The 23,984-nt window shown below is 37.0% G+C and overlaps 1 protein-coding gene across 1 annotated transcript in view; it reads right to left on the bottom strand.

Moving 5' to 3' along the window:
- The window catches only part of LOC143033818 (cytochrome b-c1 complex subunit Rieske, mitochondrial-like), an 86,568-nt gene extending 65,246 nt beyond the window's left edge, over positions 1-21,322 (bottom strand). Inside the window, exon 1 of the mRNA XM_076199325.1 lies at positions 21,021-21,322. Coding sequence (XP_076055440.1) covers positions 21,021-21,228 — 208 coding nt within the window. The 5' untranslated portion in view covers positions 21,229-21,322. The remainder of the gene's footprint in view (positions 1-21,020) is intronic.
- Between the last annotated feature and the right edge of the window lie 2,662 nt (positions 21,323-23,984).

The raw sequence follows: 23,984 nt of genomic DNA on the forward strand, positions 1-23,984 counted from the left end.
GGTCTATATCATTTATATATACTATGAATAGAAGTGGCCCAAGAACGGAACCCTGAGGAACTCCACTTGCAACACTTTTCCATCCAGAAGTTTTTCCATTTAAAACAACTCTCTGTTTTCAACCATTCAACCAATTACTAGTCCAACCTAATAGGCTACCACTTATTCCATGCAAAGCTAATTTAGTAAGTAGTCTTTCGTGTGGGACGGTATCAAAAGCTTTTGCAAAGTCTAGATATACTAAATCTATATTGTTTCTTTTGTCATAATTCGAGATAACTGTGTTGTAGAATTCGAGTAAGTTAGTCACGCAAGAACGTTTCCATCTGAAACCATGCTGGCTATCATTTATCAAACGGTTACTTTCTAAATGATGTTCGATAGCATCTCTGATGATAGTTTCCATTATTTTTCCTTGGTCTAGCAGGCTTCTTGCATCTGATGCAGAGGTACTGTGATGTCTCGTCTTGAAAGTTCATCTTGGCAGCACTTGAGCGTGATATGTAGACCTAAAAAAACTGAGGAGCTTATATAGCCCCTAAATACACCTCTCACTCATCAGGAGGTGAGCTTGCGACGGATCCGGGACATAATCCCTCCCAGACAAAATCCCCCCGGGCAATATCCCTCCTGCACAGAAGAGGCCGAAACATCCAGGGTACAAAAAAAGGTCGTTTAGGCCTCATGAAATCGTCAACATCGGACGTTTCGGTTCCATTTATTTATACCGCTTTTAAGTGATGTCTTATTTCAACTTTTTTGGTTACAGAATAGAATTATTTTAAGATACTGTGATTTCACAAGGTAATTTCAAAATTACCTAAAATAAAATCTATATTGAGTGCATATCCCTTATTGGATTTCAGATACATTTTCACTTCTAAGAAAACATGGTTTTGCTTTGCAAAGGAATTTCAGTCTGTCAGTTGTACTGTATAATGAGTTAAGATATACACATCTTTACCTTCTATTCTATGTGAAAGGAAATGATTAATGTTATTCCAGAGGTCAACCGATCATCCTTGTACTTGGAAGACCACCTCCAATAGGGAGACCTGACCTCAGGATATTAATTTTCACATTCCTCGCTGATATGCTGAACGGATAACTTGTCTTCGAACAACTGGACCATACTAGTATTATGTTCATTTGATGTTTAGTTTTAAAAATAACCCAGAGATAGGAGTGTGGTCAATATAAGAAATGTGTTTCAATTCCAGTTTCGTTGTGCAATAAAAGCTGATGCGTTATGATCAAACATGTCAAGTACAAAGAATAATTTTTGTACACATTATGGATGAAGAGCCCACGCTAAATCACAATAACATTTGAATTTGTAAAATTGGAAAAATGACCACGTCATGATATAAAAATGAAATAAAATGAAAGTTTAAAATTGTACAATGACCACTTCTTCATAAAATTTAGTGGTTTGGAACTGGTGTTGATCAGGATAGGGACGTAACTTCTCTTTGATCAAAGAGAAAATACGTTTCTAGCCTCAGAAATATTACCAACCATAACTACGAATTTACGACCAAGGACGGTTTTTGCTCAAATGCACAATTTTATGTCAAAATTACCATATATTTGAAGTATTTGAACTATTTCCTTTAAAATGTGTCATTTGATCAAAGAGAATTTACATTTTTTTTAGCCTCTGCAAAATCACCGGCTGGTGGTTACAATTTTACCGACCAGCCCATCTATGTTCTGCAAGTGCAGATCATCACTGAGTGTGGTTGATGGATGTGGGGCTCGAACTGTTGAACATGTGGACCATATTTGCATACGAACTTGAATAGACCTAAAGTAAAAATGTTCTCTTAATAATTTTTGTTGTTTATTTCTTTATAATACAAAGATTACATAAATATTGCATACAATTAAATACCAAATTTTAATTAAAAATTATTCAAAAATAGGCAATACAAAATTTATAGACTATGAAATATCACATTACAAAGTAGATCTCTTGAAAAAAAAAAAAAAAACGAAGCAGAGGGCTTTCGCATTATATATTCAGTGCAAAAAGTACATAGTTCAACAGAAATGCATATATGTATGTATACATGTATAATAATAGCAACATTTGGAGGACTGGCCGAAACGCCCTACCTTGCAGAGTTCTGGCCGAAACGTCTGTGGCCAAAACATCCTACATTCAATGCGCTCCCCTCCTGCATGCTCACTAATGTTGAACTTCTGGGCTGGGTTGTTCAAGACAAAATTTTGCACTATTTTGGCGTTAAATCTATTTTGACATTAAACGTCATGGTATCAATGACTTTTAACATTAAGATAAACTAACGCCAGAACTAGTTTTTGAACAACTCAACCCTGGACTCCTTGTTATAATATGTTATCAATGTTAGGCCACTTTTTGTGCAACAACAACACCGTTTACCTTAATCCACACGTGAAAGTTGTATAATTTCAATTTAGATAATTTGTTTCATAAATTTCATTTCATTTTCACACAGTATGTGCAAAAAAATATTGTTAATTGAAAGGATATACAAGTAATTCTTTAACATTCTTTTAATAATATATTTTCTTTCAGTGATAGATAAATAATGATAGCAACATTTGGAGGACTGCTATTATTATATATTTATTAATGAAAAAATATATATAATATTAAAAGAATAATATATCACCGGTGATTTCGGCCCGAAGCCCATGCGGAGTACTTCAAAGGTTCAGTTCTAGGACCCAAGCTATTCTTACTATACATTAATGACATTACAAATGTATCCAACCTTATGAAATTTATACTGTTCGCCGACGATACCACCATTCTATGCTCCGATATAAATATCTCAAAACTATTGTTTAAATAAAAAAATAAAAAAATATTCGGGGATGAGATGAATAATATATAATACCTGTGTATTATTTAATACCAGTGTATTACCTGTGTATTGTATTAATACCAGTGTATTAACTGTGTATTGTATTAATACCAGTGTATTAACTGTGTATTGTATTAATACCAGTGTATTACCTGTGTATTTTATTATTTAATACCAGTGTATAACCTGTGTATTATTTAATACCAGTGTATAACCTGTGTATTATTTAATACCAGTGTATTACATGTGTATTATCTAATACTAGTGTATTACATGTGTTTTATCTAATACCAGTGTATTATTTAATACCAGTGTATTACCTGTGTATTATTTAATACCAGTGTATTACATGTGTATTATCTCATACCAGTGTATTACCTGTGTATTATTTAATACCAGTGTATTACCTGTGTATTATTTAATACCAGTGTATTACATGTGTAGTATTTAATACCAGTGTATTACCCGTGTTTTTAATACCAGTGCATTACCTGTGTATTTTAATACCTGTGTATTATTATTACTTGTGTATCACCTGTGTATTATCTAATACCTGTGTACTATTTAATATTACATAATATATTATGGTATTTTGATTCTTGCTAAACATCTAAAAACTATTGTTTAAATGAAAATTTTGGGGACCAGTTGTCCTAGGGGTGCAGATTTGGGGACCAGTTGACCGTTCACCGGTAATTTGTGAGACCTGGAAGGTTTACTACGAGGCGATGAACTGATCGTTTAACCTGCACATCCTCTAGCCCCAGAACAATGGGGTGTGAAAGAGGTGTGATTAGCACTTTTTGAGCAAACATAGAGCACATTACATTACTGGTGAAGCACAAATGTGATTTATTGGATTTCATCTTGTGTTTAGTAAAATAGATAAAAATAACAAATAAAGTTCAAAACAACCAAAACATTAAAAAAACATATATATGAACAATAGAGAACACATTAGGACAGTTATTAGAAAATTTATTTCGAGGACGAGTTGACCAGAAGGCGCCCAAAATCCCACCCCCAAAATACCTCCAACCATAATACCTCCAAAAATTACCAAAATACCTCCATGCATATTGTGCTGTTTGTACTGCTTAGAAGGTTATAATCTTAGATTATCAAGTTTATTGGAATAATTATAATTTGTGGAAAGGAGATTTAGATAAATTACAGCAATGGTCTGAAAAGTGGCTAATGAAATTTAACACAAGTAAATGTAAGGTAATGCACATAGGTAAAAATAACTAAGTATGATTACAAGTTATTTGGAAATTCGTTAACAAAAGTGAATAGTGAAAAAGATCTCGGCGTAATTATCAGTAACGATCTCAAATCATCCATGCAAATGATAAGTGTGATAAGGTCATTTGGGAATGATATAGTAAACAATACGTAGAGTATAGAATCCTATAGAAAGTATCATTAGAGGACTTTTTCGTTCAGGATTATGGTAGTATGTAGACCAAAGGAATAATCAATTCTATATAGAAATTGTTAATCAAAGGAATCGGACAAAACAATTTATCAAAGGAATAATTAATTCTATATAGAAAATTTTAATCAAAGGAATAATTAATTCTCTATAGAAAATTTTAATCAAAGGAATAATTAATTCTCTATAGAAAATTTTAATCAAAGGAATTAGACAAAACAATACAACGACTTCAGTTCACATGTTCACCCATAGGTAATTGTTTAACAAATTAGATACAATGGTCGTTAAAATCAGAAGTTAAATCAAATAATGTATTTTACCCTATATCAGTATCTGGTCGCCATCTGTAATATATAGTAATTGGAGTCAGAGGTATCCTATTTTATTGTATTTTATTTTTGAAAATAGGCTTAATTACTATATGCCATTACAGATGGCGACCAGGTACAGGTAGTCGTCGACTTACGACCTATGCGACTTACGACTGATCGACTTTACGACCACGAGATAGTGCAATAATATTTAACATTTAATAGAGTAATAGAATTGTAATGTGCCTGGCAGTGCAGTACAATTACTTTGCACGCCGCGAGACACAAGTACGATAGTATTGGCAGGCTGCCGGCAGCGTCAGCATCTCAGCCAGCTAAATATTCTTTCATTTTGTTTGTTTGAAGTAAAATGTTTCCTTAATTTTGCATTGCATTTTGTATTTTCATATATTTTGCAATTAATAAAATGTAACAGCAAAACTTTTTTTTTATGCCTAGGCTAATTTGTTGTCGATAACAATATGTTCGGTACAGTACGTAAACGAAAATGTGTTTTTAACCCCTTCCATACGGTGCCGCACACGTAGGCGTCATGGGGAGCGAGTGTATTCGCGAGGCTGCCATATCGGCGTCTTGATTATATTTATTGTAGTCGCCCCTCCATAATGACATTCTTTCTAATTCTTTTGTAATCGCATTTTCTATGGTTATCAAAATTCACGGGTGAAGAGAGAACGATCGATATAAGCGGTGATTATATTTTATGATGCGAGTATTATTACGACACGTCGTACGGCTGGCATTGGCTGCTGCCACCGAGATCTAAGTCCATGACGCCTACGTGTGCGGCACCGTATGGAAGGGGTTAAATAAAATTTTACCTTACATTTTGTATTTTTATATGTTTTGCAATTAATAAAATGTAACAGTAAAACTTTTTTATGCTTAGTCTGTTGTCGATAATAATATGTTCGGAACAACATTTTGTATTTTTGTGTTGTGATTATAAAATGTAACAGTAAACTTTGTCGATAACGATATATTCGGTATACTACGTAAACGAAAAGAATGCGTTTTGAAATAGAAATTTTCCTAATTGTGCCTTGCAATGATTTTAATTTAACAAACAAAAAAGTATTTGTAGGTCAAAGATGACAGGACTTTATTCAGTATGCGTTGGCCTAGGCTACGTTTCCTAACGAAAATTATAAAAAAGTTAAGGAATATTAAAGAACGTAGCTCAAAGATAATACGATTTTATTCAGTATGCATACGTTTCCTAAAGAAAGTCTGGTGGTAAAATAATAAAAAATTTAAAAAACACAGTATCTAGTATCATAGGTCAAAGATGATAGGATTTTATTCAGTATGCTCAGGCCTAAGCTACGTTTCCCAAAGAAAATCAGATAAAATTATGAAAAGGTTAAAAATACAATACAACATAGTTCAAAGATGCTAAGATTATTTCAGTATGCAAAATATACAATATATATACAGTAACAAAAATATATAAAGGGTAATATATACTGTATATATATAAAGTCCGACTTGCGTCCAGATCGACTTACGACCTGTCTGTCGGAACCGAACTCGGTCGTAAGTCGACGACAACCTGTACTGATATAGGGTAAAATACATTATTTGATTTGAACATGTGAACTGAAGTCGTTGTATTGTTTTGTCTGATTCCTTTGATTAAAATTTTCTATATAGAATTAATTATTCCTTTGATCAATTGTTTTGTCTACTCGTAATTCCTTTGATTAACAATTTCTATATAGCATTGATTATTCCTTTGATCTACCATACTGCCATAATCCCGAATGAAAAAGTCCTCTAATGATACTTTCTATAGGATTCTATACTATATATTTGCATGGACGTATTATGGGTGGTTTAGGAGGTATTTTGGGTGTGGGATTTTGGCTGGAGGTATTTTGGGCGGAGGTATTATGTCATATTTGCCATTCGGGGATCAGTTTTGGGGACCAGTTGACCTACAATCTCGTCACTGAGAGTGGTTGATGGAGTTGGCCAAAAACATAATATATCTAGAATTTCTTGTGGTGTTCGAACATGTGGGGCATACTCATATACTAAGTTGGATAAAGCTAAAGTAAAAATTATGTTATTTAAAAAAAAAAAAATTGTTTATTTCTGTATAATACCAAGATTACATACATATTGCATACAATTAACTACAAAATTATCATTAGCATTTTTCTAAAATAGGCTATACCAAATATCACATTATATACATTGTATTATGCAAAGTAGACCACTTGGAAAAAGAAACTGATAAAGCAGAGCACTTTCATATATTATATATTCTGTGCAAAAAGTATATAGTTGACTGTGGTGTAGTGGTCTAAGGCTCTGTTAAGCTAATCTACGGATGGCCGAGTGCAGTGGGTTCAAATCCTGCATGCAACTGTCATAAAAATTATCGAGTTGACTATAAATACATACGGTGAACGGACGTATCGGCCCCGGATGTTTCGGCTAGGATCTTTCGCCAGAGTATCTATAATTGATCATTTAGTGATAATGAGTTATTTGACCGAAAGGTCCGTGGCCGAAACGTCCTGGAATATATATATATATATATATATGAAACAGGTGGAAGGTCAGTTTGGATAAGACAAAAGGAAAAGCGATAGGAGAAGATGGAATGGCAACGGAAATGTTTGCGACTTTGGGAGATTTTAGAATTTAAATTATGACAGAAATAGCCAATACAGTATATGGAACTGAGGAATACACAGAACAAATGTGCCAGTATTCATAGCAAAACATAGAACAAGTTGTATTATGAACCACTTAACCAAAATAATCTTAAGGGTAATTACTAATAGAATAATGAACAAAATAAGACCAGAAATAATGGATGAACAATATGAAATTTTTGTTGTAAGAATACTAGCTGAAAAAAAAAAAGATCTATATGCCTGTTTTGTGACAAATGACCAAAATACCTCCAGCCAAAATCCCACACCCAAAATAAACTCAATCAACCTTCAACCTTGACCTTTGTCCACTTCAAATCTTTTATAGTCATGTACGTATACGTCATCAGTATATTGAGGTGAAAATACGCTACATGTATAAATATAAAAGCAAAGCCAAACAAAAACGAGCACATATCCATACCGTCTGTATCTCGATGATAAAAACTAAGCAAAAAGTAACATTGGGGATGTGTCCTTGTGCCAACAACAGCAACTCTTCTAATGAACGCGTGGATGTACCAGTGTCCCTTTTGGTTTCTGACAAAAGCACGGATATTTCTCGCAGGCAAACACTTGTACAGGTTCACGTAGATTAAAGCAAAGTTTGTGGATAAAGTCAACATCCCAGGAAAACAGTGCTGATCCTGTTCGAAGTACCCAAACTGCTAAGATCCATGTTAATAAGTGGGCTAACATGAGCTGTACAAAGATCAGCTGGTTCCGCACTACAATTACCACCTCCAACCACAACAACCGGTCCTGGAGCTGCAACGTCTACGTCGTGGGACCACCCCCCAACCCCAAGAGTTGGGGCCCAATCAGCAGCAACCACCCATGGCCATCAGCTCTACGCAGATGGCACCGATCCCCAAGGAGGAGCTACGCCTACCTGGGGGAGTACCACAATCCTTTTTTTCCAACACACAATGTTACGTTTTTTCTGCACTGAGGGATGATTTTCCGGCGATCACCCCTCTTCTTCTACTTTTAGCCGGAGATGTAGAGAGCAATCCTGGGCCCACCACAAAATACACATGCCCAACATGCTCTAAACCCATTACTTCGAGCAGACAGACAAAGGGCTCAGTTCAGTGCAATATGTGCAAAAACTGGGCCCACCTCACTTGTACAACACTTGCTGACACAAACCAATACACAAACACTTGGACATGTTCTACCTGCCCTTCAGTAACCCCACTCCCACCTCCCCAACCACAGCCAACACCCTTACCCACTCCCAATTTCCCTTTGCCCTTACCCCTGATTAGTCTTCCCCTTCCTTTGTCCCCGATCTCTCCTTTCCCCCCCTCTGACCCACATCCTACACCTTCCCCACTACCACCCCAACCTCAACCCCAAACGGCAACATACAACACATACAAAACACACAACATCAACATATTACAACACAACATTGACGGTATTAACACTAAAAAACATGAACTTGAACACTTTCTTAAACAACACAACATACACATTGCAATTTTACAAGAAACAAAACTAAGACACTCACACAAAACACCATCATTTCATAATTACACCACCATCAGACAAGACCGGACTGACGGCAATGGCGGTGGACTCATCACCCTGATCCACCACTCCATCTGTTTTGTGGACACAAGTGCCACAACCAAAATTCTCCTCCCTACCACAGATAACACAACAGAAACCCAATCCATTCGTATCCGCAAAGGCAACAATTCAACACTGACAATAGTTAACATGTACATTCCCCCCCAATCATCCCCCACAGTTCCAAACACCTTCAGACCTCAACTTAGCCAACTAACCTCAATCCCCAATCTGATCATGGGTGGTGACTTCAACGCCAAGTCGTCTGCCTGGTATGTCGACAACCCTGACACAGACAGAGGGCTTGATATACAGACTCAATTCGACTCATTGACTATCATGAACAACACGCATAATCATACACATATCCCATACCAAGCCCTCTACACTCCCTCCTCTCCTGATATCACCTTTTGCTCCCCCTGCCTAACCCCAACAACATCATGGAGAGTGGTCGGAGCCCTTGGCTCTGACCACCTTCCAATCATCATCACCACCAAAACAAGATGCACCCCAGTTGGCCACAGACACACATACACCAATTACAAGAGAGCTAACTGGGAAGCCTTTACTGAAGAGACAGAACAACATTTTGAAACACTTAACAGTACACCAATCACAAACATAAACAATGCTGTGCACACTTTTAATACAATCATACAAAACGCAGACAAGAGATACAGCCCTAGAGGCAACAGAAAATCACACAACCCCAACTTCACAACAGAAATCCAAGGCCTCATCGGACAACGTGACACACTTAAACACGATACCCCCACACCTATCCCTCAAAACATAGCAGACCAAATACAAACACTAAACACTGTGATTGCCAATAAAATACATGAACAAAAAACACAAAATTGGCAAAACTTTATCAATACACTTGATCACAAAACAAACACCAGCAAATTGTACAAAACACTCAACAGCATCACACTATCCAACACTAACACTACACGCTCTCACGCAGCAATAATCACAACAACAGATAATCTACCCTCAAACAGACAACAAGCAAACGCACTCATACGTCATTTTGCACAGACGAGCCATCTTACATCTCACCCTGACGACCGACGCACCATTCGACGTAAGAAAGACTTCCCCACAGACTCAGACTATGCACCCTTCATAGACAGTCAGACAAAACTCATAATGCATAATCTCAAGCACTCATCTGCCTGTGGCCCTGATAACATAAGCAACATCCACCTAAAACACATTGGACCACAAGGTATACACGCACTCACAAACATTGCAAACTACAGCTATTCACACAACACTATACCCGACATCTGGAAGCATGGTAAAATAATCACCATTCCAAAACCGAACAAAGACCCAACAATCCCAACATAGCACCGCCCAAACACACTTCTCTGCACCTCCTCTAAAGTCATTGAGCGCCTAATACTTAAACTTGTCACACCATATATTCCCCTTGCTGACTCACAACACGGTTTTAGGCCACTACACTCCACAAACACTCTTCTGACAAACCTCACACAAAGAATTTTAGATGGCATCAATTCAGATAGGCCCCACCACAGAACACTTCTTATAACATTGGACATTAGTAAAGCTTTTGATGCTATCCCCCGCCACAACCTAACAAATAAAATATATAACACAGACATGCACAATAACACCAAAAGATGGCTGGCCAATTATCTGGCAGGCAGGAATGCTCATGTGTCATATAATGGCCAATCATCGCACATAAGAAACATTAAGAAAGGAGTACCACAGGGCTCAGTTCTATCCCCCACATTATTTAATCTATACATGCATGACTTACCCACACCAGACACCTCAGAAATACAAATCTCTTCCTACGCAGACGACATAACAATCACATGCACACATCGTAACACAGATAAAGCTGCAGAAATAATCCAGCCTTACCTTGACACACTCAACACATGGTTCATCACAAACAGACTCAAAATAGCTCCAACCAAATCTACAGCAACACTTCTCACCAACTGGACAAAAGAACACAAATACATACCTCATCTCTACATCAACAACACTCTAATACCACACACAAACACACCGAAAATTCTTGGTGTAACATACGATACATCCATGTCTTTCAAACAACACCTCACAAACATAAAAAACAAATGCACACCTAGACTTAACGCACTTAAGTCAATCACTGGAACAACATTTGGACAAAACAAAGAAACTAATATAACAATATACAAACAATGCATACGCTCAGTGATGAATTATGCGAGTCCTGCATGGGCTCCTAATCTCAGTGAGACACACCACAACACCCTTCAAATCATACAAAACAAAGCCCTAAAAACAATTACAGGCTGCACAAATACAACACCTACACACCATTTACACCATGAAACAAAAGTCCTCAAAGTCAAGGACCACCTCGACATGAGAGGCACACAAACACTTGCTGCAGCCACCACAAACACATCACACCCGCTACACTACATAGCAGAACACACACACACACCAAGAAACATTAAAACTACACCCAAAGACCTTTATTACGCACAGATACTCTCTTCTCTTCCTCCACAACCACCAAATACCAGCCTCCGGAAACATATTCATAATCATATCACTCACCACTCCATTAACACACTGAAAGACAACACACTGCTGCATGCCAGACCCCCTGATATCCACCCTTCTGAATCCTCTCTCCCACGAAAGGACAGAGTCCACTTGGCCAGACTGCGATGCGGTCACCACCCAGCACTTCTAAGCTACCAGAAGAGGCTGGACGACCGTGTTGTGAACAGCTGCCCAGGATGTAACACTTCACCCCATACCATACAACACATAATGGAAGACTGCATTATACACAATCATGCACGCAAACAACACAACATACACTCTATAAAGGATTTGGGGGGAAAACCCAGTTTCGGCTGTGGCCTTCCTTGGGGAGACGGGACTGCTCGGACAGACAGTCTAGGGAACGACAACAACAAGAACAACCACAACAACCACCACGACGAAATTATATCGTCACCTTTCGCGTACACGTTCTATATACATTTGTTTGCGCCCTATGTGTGTTCCAAGATTAGCACTATTGTCTACAAATGGTCAACAGTGGACCAAGCCCCGTTATTCTTTACACTGGTTTTCATCTGAAACTAATAGGATATAATGTGTACTTGTAGAATCTAAAATTGTACTGCTTAGTAGGTTATAATCTTAAATTGTCAAGTTTATTGGAATAAGGTTATAATCCTAAATCCTCAAGTGAACAAAAATCACCAGAAACCATTGGTGCGTTGATCAAAGCAGGACAAGATAAAAGCAGTACAAATATGGATTTGGAGAAGGATGCTGAAAATTTCATAAGACAGAATTTAAAAAAACGAAGATATACTGCAGTAAATAGGAACACACAGGGAAATATTAACAACTTTCAGGAAAAGACAGTTACACTTTGTAGGACACGTCATGAGAATACAGTAGAACATCCGTTTCTAACGGGAAAAATAGAAGGAAAGAGGGCAAGAGAAAGACCACTCCTAAAATATGTAGACCAATTAAGGATGTCTGTAGGAAAAGAAATAACAAATGCCATCTTGTTAAGAAGAGCCATGTGCAGACAAGAATGGAGCTCCATGGTGGCCAACGTCCAAGTCAATACGGCACCCCAGTAAGGTAAGGTAAGAGGACATTTACCTCCACCACCCACCACTTTGAAAGATACAATGGGATTTGAATATAATTGGTGCATTTTCCCAGTCCATTCTGTGGCCTTCTTGGTTGGCATGATGGAACACGGCGAAGTTGACGTCCATATTTAATGGAGTTTTTGTATTCCTTTTTTATGTATATATAAAATATGTATTTCTATTCAACTATGTACTTTTTGCATTGAATATGTAATATACAAAAGCGCTATGCTTCGTTAGTTTCTTTTTTCAAGTGGTCTACTTTGCATAATACAATGTATGCAATATCATATTTCATAGCCTATAAATTTTGTATAGCCTACTTTAAATAAAATTTAATGAAATTTCTGTATTTAATTGTATGCAATATTTATGTAATCTTTGTATTATAAAGAAATAACAGTTTTTACAATAAAAAAATTCACTCTACATTTATTCAAGTTAGTATGCAAATATGCCCCACATGTTCGAACCTGACAAGAAATTCTAAAAGTATTATGTATTTGGCCAACTCCATCAACCACACTCAGCAGGGTTGCCAGGTTTTCTACCAGGAAAAATGCAAACTTCTGACAAAATGCTGCCAAAAACTGCCAAATTGTTTTTAAAACATGTCCCAAAAATGCCAACCATTACATTTTCTAAGATTTTTTTTGTTTTTGTTTGTTTTATATGTGTAGTTAAAAATAATGTATATAACAACAATTACAATATGAAAAATATTTTTTACTAGCCAATATGAAACAATACCACATGATATAAGATCAAGTAGTTGAAAATAATGTGTATAACTACAATTACAATATAAAAATAATTTTTACTGTTGACTAGCCAATATAAAACGGAAGGTGCCCAAAATACCTCCATCCAAAATCCCACACCCAAAATACCTCAAAAAATTACCAAAATACCTCCATGCATATTGTGCTGTTTGTACTGCTTAGAAGGTTATAATCTTAACCCCTTCCATACGGTGCCGCACACGTAGGCGTCATGGACTTAGATCTCAGTGGCAGCAGCCAATGCCAGCCTTACGACGTGTCGTAATAATACTCGCATCATAAAATATAGTCACCGCTTATATCGATCGTTCTCTCTTTCACCCGCGAATTTTGAATACCACAGAGAATGGGATTCAGGGCACATTTGAGAGAATGTAAAAACACAGGGGCGACTACAATAAATATAATCGAGACGCCGATATGGCAGCCTCGCGAATACACTCGCTCCCCATGACGCCTACGTGTGCGGCACCGTATGGAAGGGGTTAAGGAATAATTATAATTTGCGGAATGAAGATTTAGATAAATTACAGCAATGGTCTGAAAAGTGGCTAATGCAATTTTAACACAAGTAAATGCAAGGTAATGTACACAGGTAAAAATAACAGTAAGTACGATTACAAGTTATTTGGAAATTCGTTAACAAAAGTGAGTAGTGAAAAAGATCTCGGCGTAATTATCAGTAACGATCTCAAATCATCCATGCAAATGATAAGTGTTAGATAAGGTCATTTGGGAATGATATAGTAAACAATATGTAGAATATAGAATCCTATAGAAAGTATCATTAGAAGACTTTTTCATTCAGGATTATGATAGTATGGTAGATCAAAGGAATAATCAATTCTATATAGAAATTGTTAATCAAAGGAATCAGACAAAACAATTGATCAAAGGAATAATTAATTCTCTATAGAAAATTTTAATCAAAGGAATCAGACAAAACAATACAACGACTTCAGTTCACATGTTCACCCGTAGGTAATTGTTTAATAAATTGGATACAATGGTCCTGAAAATCAGAAGTTAAACCAAATAATGTATTTTACCATACATCAGTACCTGGTCGCCATCTGTAATGGCATATAGTAATAGGAGTCAGAGGTATCTTATTTTATTTTATTTATTTATTTTATTTTTGAAAATCGGCTTAATTACTATATGCCATTACCAAGTACAGGTAAACGTCGACTTACGATGGCATTAGGTTTCGATAGAGCCATCGTAAGACGATTTCATCGTAAGTCGATCCCCAATTTGTGTATCACTCTGTTCCGTGGTCACTGTACCTAGCTTACCTGTATATTAACCACCAGAGATACTGAATATAGCCTATTAAACATGTACAGTAGTTTATTTAATTATTTTTATCCTTTTTACCATATTCAAACACTATAATATGTATTTTCAGTACGGAACTTAAATCTCGCGGGCAGCAGCCAATGCCAGCCGTACGACGTGACGTAATAATACTCGCATCATAAAATATAGTCACCGCTTATATCGATCGTTCTCTCTTTCACCCGCGAATTTTGAAAACCACAGAGAATGGGATTCAGGGCACATTTGAGAGAATGTAAAAACACAGGGGCGACTACAATAAATATAATCAAGACGCCGATATGGCAGCGTCGCGAATCCACTTGCTCCTCATGACGCCTACGTGTGCGGCACCGTATGGAAGGGGCTAAATTATCATATCGTCGTCGTCGTCGTCGTCATCGTAAAGTCGAACAATCGTAAGTCGCGGCCATCGTAAGTCGACGTTTACCTGTACTGATATAGGGTAAAATACATTATTTGATTTGAACATGTGAACTGAAGTTGTTGTATTGTTTTGTCTGATTCCTTTGATTAAAATTTTCTATATAGAATTAATTATTCCTTTGATCAATTGTTTTGTCTGATTCCTTTGATTAACAATTTCTATATAGAATTGATTATTCCTTTGATCTACCATACTACCATAATCCTGAATGAAAAAGTCCTCTAATGATATTATCCATAGGATTCTATACTCTACGTATTGTTTACAATATCATTCCCAAATGTCCTTATCATAACACTTATCATTTGCATGGAGGTATTATGGGTGGAGGTATTTTGGGTGCGGGATTTTGGCTGGAGGGATTTTGAGCAGAGGTATTATGTCATGGATCCATATAAAACAATGTCACATGATATGACCAAGATCAATTTATATCATTCATGTACATCATCTCCTGGAAGACGGGTCATCCCTGCACCCTGCCCACCGCCCTGGGTCAGAAGCAGTGTCGCAAGACACAGTACATCCACAGCAAGGCCGCTTCATTTAATCGGCGACCCCCCCTCTCCGTCCCCCTTTTGCATATAAGGCGAGGACGGGGAGAAATCCCTTCGGGCTGCGTCATCCAGGAGGTGCTCAGATGAGAGGAAGGGTGGGAGGGATGTGGAGTGTATTTAGGGATGAAATGGGTGGGAGTGTTTTTATGCCTTTCCCTTTTTGGCTACCTCCCTTGGAAGGGGGAAAAAGCCTTGGTATATGTATGTATGTATGTACATCATCATTTAATTCTAGTGGTACTGTAATAAACCACCATCCTCTGAAATAAATCTAGTTTCAAGACTGTGATAGAAAAGGAAAGAAAGATATGAACTGCCAAAATAAAATGTTATACTCCAAATTATGTGAGAAAGAAAAAATATTAATAACTAAAATAAAATGTATTACTCCATACATTACGTTTAAGTTCCTAAGTAAACTTTTTGGTATCCTCTACAATAATTTAAACCAGTTTATTAAACAACCTCCTAGAGATTCTGACATACATAAATAAAAAATACATTTGTGACTTTTCTATTGTGTCTAAATATAATCAAAAGCATCATCAGATTTAGAAATGTTTGATGCACTACTCCGTTCTTACATATTTTACTAAAGAAGAGCTGAAACATCCTTTGGCTAGGCACAAAATCTTTGCAACATTTCCCACATGATATAACCAAGATAAATCTATATCATTCATATACATCATTATTTCATTCTTGATACAAGTAAAAGAATGATCTCTAATCACGACCGGGTATTTAAAAACGCCCCCCCGAAAAATGCCATCCAACAATTTTTCCTGCCAAACACAGTAAAAACATTCCAAAATTGCAAAATTTGGCATTAAAAACGCCAATCTGGCAACCCTGACGCTCAGTGATGATCTGCACTCGCAAACATATATGGCAGGCTAGCGGTAAATTTGTAACCACCAGTCGGTAACTTTGCAGAAGCTAAAAACATAACTTCTCTTTGGTCAAATTGTATGAAAATCACACATTTTAAAGAAAAGAGTTGAAATAATTCAACTATATGCAGTCTATTACACTAATAACACAATAGTAAGAAACTTAATAGAGTGAAGTTTGATCCATACCACCAATGATCATTGAGGACAGGCTGGACGAATCGTAGCTGGGGTCGGTAATTTTGCAGAGGATAAAAACGTAACTTCTCTTTGATCAAATTACATGAAAATCACACCTTTTAAAGAAAATAGTTCAAACAATGCAACCATATGCTAATTTGTTACGGTATTTGTAGCTGTGGTCGGTCATACTGCAGAGGCTAAAACATAACTTCTCTTTGGTCAAATTACATGAAAATCACACATTTTAAAGAGAATAGTTGAAATAATTCAACTATATGCAGTCTATTACACTAATAACACAACATTAAGAAACTTAAAAGAGTGTAGTTTGATCCATACCACCAGTGATCATAGACGGCGGGCTGGACGAATCGTAGCTGGGGTCGGTAATTTTGCAGAGGAAAAAAACGTAACTTCTCTTTGATCATATTACATGGAAATCACACATTTTAAAGAAAATAGTTCAAATAATGCAACCATATATATATATATAGAAGTGTGCATATGAGCAAAAACCGCCCTTGTTTGGGTTTTTATGGGTTTTGTTCGGCAATTAGTGAGACCGACAAACTGATTAAGACAATTAATGAAGGATTATTTCAGCCATCTAACTGGTTTTCTGCCAATAAACTATCCTTAAATGTATAAACAAAAACTACCTGTTTTTCTACAAAATGAAAGCACTAAGCCGATCAAAATAAAACGAAATTATTGAAAAAGCGTCCGTCAGTAAATTCCTATGTGTGTATTTAGACCATCAACTTAATTGGAAACATCATATAAATCACGTGATAAATAAGATGTCCAAAACTTTAGGAATAATGCATAAAATGAGAAATATCTTCAATGAAAATACCCTATGTACCATTTACTGTAGTTTACTCTTGTTCAGAAATTTGGGGTAATACTTATCAAACTTATCTTCAACGCATAATTACCTCACAAAAAAGGCACTGCGTATAATCTGCAATGCAGGTCGTTTAGAACATACAAATAATTTATTTAAAAAAACTAACCCTACTGAAATTCATGGAATTGATAAAGTACAAGACTTCCATTGTTATGCACCAAATCTACAATAAACAAATGAATTTTTACTCAACTTACGAAACTCGCTATGCGACTAGGCATACAAATGACTTCTTTAAAACTCAATACAGAACAACCAAAAAAGGCCAATGGTTATCTATTATAGGTGTTAACATATTGAATAAACTTGAAAAGGAATTACCTAAGACAAAATGTTTATCAACATTCAAACCATATTTAAAAAAGTCATTAATCTATAAGTATTAGTAAACTGAACATTTCAGGTCCATTTCATGATTGTATTCATGGAGAAACGGTCATGTACCGCCCAAGTCTGCCGCTCTTTTTTTTTTCTTGTTCCTGCAGGTGACGGTGACCCGGATCCGCGCAGTAAGCAATTATCGTCCCATCAACAATCGACCTGACCTCTTGCCTGAGGTCGGAATTAGCAGGCGTCGTGTCATTGAGGAAAAATATATATATGTATATATATATATATATATATATATATATATATATATATATATAATACTAACATGTAACAAAAATAAATAAATAAAATGAAAATAATTCTTTCCTTAAAGGGAGAGCAATTCCCCATAAGCTTTGCTTCACGCTCTCCCTTTTCAACAAGTAATCATGTAAAAATTTTGTATACATGTATTTATAAATTGTATTTTATTTTGTTGAATAAACATTAACCAAACTAAATTAATACCACCAGTGATCATAGATTGCGGGCTGGACGAATCGTGTGATTTTTAAGTAAATTGACCAAAGAGAAATTACATAAATCACACATTTTAAAGAAAATAGTTCAAGTAATTCAACTATATGTAATCTATTACACTAGTAACACAATAGTAAGAAATTTAATATACAACACATTTTAAATACAGCAGGTCAAATGATGAAACATGCTAATTTGTTACGGTATTCGTAGCTGTGGTTGGTGATATTGCAGAAAATAAATACATAATTTCTCTTTGGTCAAATTACATGCAAATCACACATTTTAAAGAAAATAGTGGAAACAATTCAACTATTTGCAATCTATTACACTGATAATTTGTTACGGCAGAAGATAAAAACAATTTCTCTTTGGTCAAAGAACATGAAAATCACACATTTTAAAGAAAACAGTAAAGCAATTCAACTATATGCAATCATTTAAACTAAATACACAATAGTAAGAAACTTAATAGAGAGACCATCAAATGCCTTGACTTGGCATGGGACGTTTTGGTATACCCAAGTGGGGCGTTTTGACATTGGGACGTTATGACAGTGGGACGTTATGACTGGTAAGCAATTGCCCAAGATACAATAATAATCAGGCCATCAACATCTGTGATGACAACGACCAAGATGATCTTTAGAATTTGAGGTACAGAATTACTAAATAATGGTTAGGTTATGTAAATTAGGTTAGGGACTGAGGAAATTGGTGATAGAGTTTGGGAGAGTGTGTGAAAGTTGCAGCAGACTGGAAGTGAGCATTAAGGGAGAGCGACTGCAGGAAATGGATAGTTTTAGATACTTGGGTGCGAATGTGGAAGGAAAGGGCAGAGTGGAGGTAGAATGGAGATTGAGAGAAGCGAGTAAATGCCTTGGTGGATTAAAAAGTGTAATGAGGAATGCATTTCGGAATGGATGCTAAGAGGAGATTGTATAAAGGAGTGGTTGTGCCAACAGCACTATATGGGGCAGAAACATGGAACATAAGAGAGGAAGAGAGAAGGAGTTTGAATGTGTTTGAGATGAGGTGTCTGAGAAGTATGATAGGGGTTACTAGGCTGGATAGATTGAGAAATGAGGAGGTGAGGAGGAGAACAGGGGTGGTAAGGGAGTTGGGAGATAGGGTGGATGAAAGAGTATTGGGATGGTTTGGACACATGGAAAGAATGAGTGAAGAAAGACTAGTAAAAGAGGTATGGAAGGCAGATGTGTAGGGAGTGAACATGAGGGGGCAACCTAGGATGAGATGGATGGATGGGGTGAAAGGGGCTTTGGGGAAGAGGGGAATGTCTGTTGAGGAAGGACGAGAGAGGACAGAAGATGGGTGAATGGAGAATGGTTGTATATGGATGATGTGATGCATGAGGTGGAATGGGTGGGGGGATGGGGGGTAAGGTAGTGTGAGAAAAAATTGACGCAGTCTAAAGGGATTTCTCCCCATCTTCTCCTTTTCTGCATGAGGGGACAGAGAGGGGAGGGGTCGCCGATTTAATGAAGCAGCCTTGCTTTGGGTGTGCTGTGTCTTGTGACACTGCCTCTGACCCAGGGCAGTGGACAAGATGCAGGGATGACCTGTCATCCAGGAGGTGCCAAGATAAGAGGGAGGGTAGAGGGGAGTGGAGTGTATTTAGGGATGGAATGTGTGGGAATGGTTTTTATGCCTTTTTCTTTTTGGCTACCTCCCTTGTATGGGGGGAAAAAGTCCTTGGTGTATGCATATGCAAATTTGGTTAGGTTAGGTTAAGTTATAATAGACTAATTTATCATCCTTTCATTTCTTCAACCTCGGCATCTATTAAAACAAACATGGTGTATCATTCAGCCGCTGCGACTTTGTTAATAAATAGGCTTTAGCAACTTTGTTATTGATTTCCGCCAAGAAAATTGCATATTTCGTTGGTCTATTATAATTTACAAAATAATTAATTTTCTATTGCTATATCACATAGGTGTGCACAACTAAGAATTTACCTAACAGAATAAAGAAACGGTTTCTCAACAATTTATTAGCATTTTCAAATACACAAACCTTTTACACTTTCACATACTAATAACTAATTACTACTTTTGAGGCTCATTTTTTAAAAAGTACATATATTTTCAAGAAAACCAATACAATACAATGTGCCAACATTATTTAGATCAACAGCTTTCATTTACTAAATGCCATTTGAAGTCATATGATGGCTAAACTACGACGACTGTTTTAATGTACCTAGTATTTTACCGAAACAAACTTTTTACGAATGGCTGTGTTGACCAGTCAAAAATCTAAAATGTCTATACATGGTGAAATTTGGCCATAGGACTATGAAAATTTTCTTCATTCCAAATAGTTGTATGTGCACACAATAGCGTGCTTTATGCAAGTATACCAGTTACTTTTGAACGTGAGCCAAATTTCACAATATGGCTGAATCAGCTGATCGGTGTTCAGCCGAACTTATCCTAACTCACTACCGATACTTACTTTAACCAACGTTTCATGATATACTGAAGCATTCAACATGAAAAATAGAAAAGGCATTACCTGCAATACCACTACGGGCCCTTACTGGTCCGGTTGCGCAATATTTAGCCATTGAGTCGACGGTCAATGTTGTTGGATGCCCAGGCAGAATAGGTTCATTTTTCAACGCCACAGCTGGTACTACATTCTTTAAACCATTGGTAACGGTTTGCGATACTCCTTTAAGTGCTGGAGAAAGCTGGCTTGACCTTCCCACGTAAGACAACATTGTAAAATATCACCCTTTTCTTTCCTTCTCCTGGTCTTTTCGCTGACGGTTTCTTTTGACTACAGAGTATAGAACTAGAAAGGTAGGTCAAGGTGGTACGATTTAACAAACTGTTGTTTATTTTATCAAAACTTTCGTATACATTATAATTCATAGTCAATGAAATAGATATTCGCATTTCCTCAAATATTATTTCTCATAACTCAGTTCCTAAAACGTGCATCAGAAAATATAAGAAAATTCAGACTACACTCAAATTACACACACACATATATATATATATTTAATAGTATAAATTAAACATATTTCATGTGAATGTCCATCCTATTTTGATGAAAGATTATTCTGTGGTATACTTTAATTTCGTGCAACTAAATATGTCTTGCGAACGATTTTGTTAACTATACTTCTGGATTTCATCATCGGCATTCGCTGGAAATGTTATGAAACACGAGCTTTCTAAGAAAGCGGGAAACTTGATTTCTACGCGTTGAGTTTCTGGTACTCGATTAATGAAAAATCCCCATGAAGTCTAATGAGGAACAAATACTAAAATTCCGACGTTCCACACGGTTATAAGGGAGGGTTGTCATGTAATGAAGCAGTGGGGGTATACCATAATTGTCTGTATGGACTTGTAGATTCATTCTCTTTCTGACCTCGACAGGTTGGGGGGGGGGGTACAAGGATGACTGTTCATCCACAAGGAGCTAAGGTAAAAGGGACAAGAAATGTGTTTTGAGTGTGGAATGGAGGACGAAGGTGGGCTTTACAATAGAGGGAAAGTACCCAAGTGAAATATACTGGAGAGCTAAGTTTATGGGGGATCTCTCCAATTAATTATCATACCTAGGTTTGAATTTGACTTGTGGCCTTAGCTTGGGGAATTTCAGCTTGTAACTTGTTCCAGGATATTTATAAAGGGGCACCTGGCATCCCATTCAGTTTTATCATCAATTTGTCTCACTAGACATGAAACAATAATTTTCATCACAATGGATATAGAAAATGTCATTGCAAGCATAACTAATGTATGAGGATGTAGACAGCACTTCAAGAGGAATATTTATTTTCATTTACTTGCTTATAATTGGAGAAAACTTTAAGTATAATACAACTTGCCACATGTTGATACATACATACATACATATACCAAGGCTTTTTCCCCTTTACAAGGGAGGTAGCCAAAAAGGAAAAGGCATAAAATAATTCCCACCCATTCCATCCCTGAATACATTCCACACCCCTCCACCCTCCCTCTCATCTTAGCACCTCCTGGATGACGGGTCATCCCTGCACCTTGTCCACTGCCCTGGGTCAGAAGCAGTGTCGCAAGACACAGCACATCCACAGCAAGGCCACTTCATTAAATCGGCGACCCCCCCCCTCTCCATCCCCCCATGCATAAAAGGAGAAGACGGGGAGAAATCCCTTTGGGCTGCGTCAAAAATTGCTCACACATACTACCTCACCCCCCATCCCCCTGCCCATTCCACCTCATGCATCACATCATCATCCATATACAACCATTCTCCATTCACCCCTGTCTTCTGTCCTCTCTCATCCTTCCTCAACAGACATTCCCCTCTTCCCCAAAGCCCCCTTCACCCTATCCATCCACCTCATCCTAGGACATCCCTTCATGTTCACTCCCCCCACATCTGCCTTCCATACCTCTTTTACTAGCCTTTCTTCACTCATTCTTTCCATGTGTCCTAACCATCCTAATACACTTTCATCAACCCTATCTCCCAACTCCCTTTCCACCCCTGTTCTCCTCCTCATTTCTCACTCTATCTAGCCTAGTAACCCCCATCATACTTCTCAGACACCTCATCTCAAACATATTCAAACTCCATCTCTTCCTCTCTTATGTTCCATGTTTGCCCCATACAGTGCTGTTGGCACAATCACTCCTTCATATAGTCTCCTCTTAGCATCCATTCCCAAATGCCTATTCCTCATTACACTTTTTAATCCACCAAGGCATTTACTCGCTTCTCTCAATCTACATTCTACCTCCACCTTTTCCTGCCACATTTGCACCCCAGTATCTAAAACTATCCACTTCCTCCAGTCGCTCTCCCTTAATGCTCACTTCGAGACTACTGCCACTCAGGTCCAAGTCTAATTTACTGTTGCAATATATTTGAATTATGAATTTTTTTGATACTTCAATATTATTTCCATTAAAAGACTAAAAATTTTATGATTGTCCATATTGCTAAGTGTTTGGTACTTTGATCTCATAGTCAAAGCAGTAGGGTGCATTGTTCTGCCCCTCTGCCTATGGCAGTGACATCCATTTGATATGTCTTTTTCATCTTGTCCAAACCAAAAATCCCTTAAATTTATGGTCCCTTAAATGATATAAGCACTACTGTTGAATCACCTCTTTCAATAATGGCTGGTCTAATGCTTTTACCTATCATTTTTATACACCTTATTTGCCAATCTTGTGTGGAGACAACACAACTGCTGCATATTCCAATTTAGGGCATATCAGGCATTTTATGACTTATTTTTCTTTTAAATATTTCATTTGACATCATTGTCTGGTGTGACCAAAGTGCTGGTAGTTGAGGCAGGGTAGATGTGGATTCTTCTTGACTGTACATTTAGGTAACCTATAATTCAGGAAGTTGGAATCGATTGCCCGTCTGGGATATTGGCTGCTTGTTATTGTGGCAAAGTAGCATGCAGTTGATACTTTAGGGTCTATATGGGGTGCCCCTACGGACCAGAGCCACACATAA

Source organism: Oratosquilla oratoria, chromosome 16, assembly GCF_046742065.1.
Source record: "Oratosquilla oratoria isolate Oo_2021 chromosome 16, ASM4674206v1, whole genome shotgun sequence".
Taxonomy (NCBI): domain Eukaryota; kingdom Metazoa; phylum Arthropoda; class Malacostraca; order Stomatopoda; family Squillidae; genus Oratosquilla; species Oratosquilla oratoria.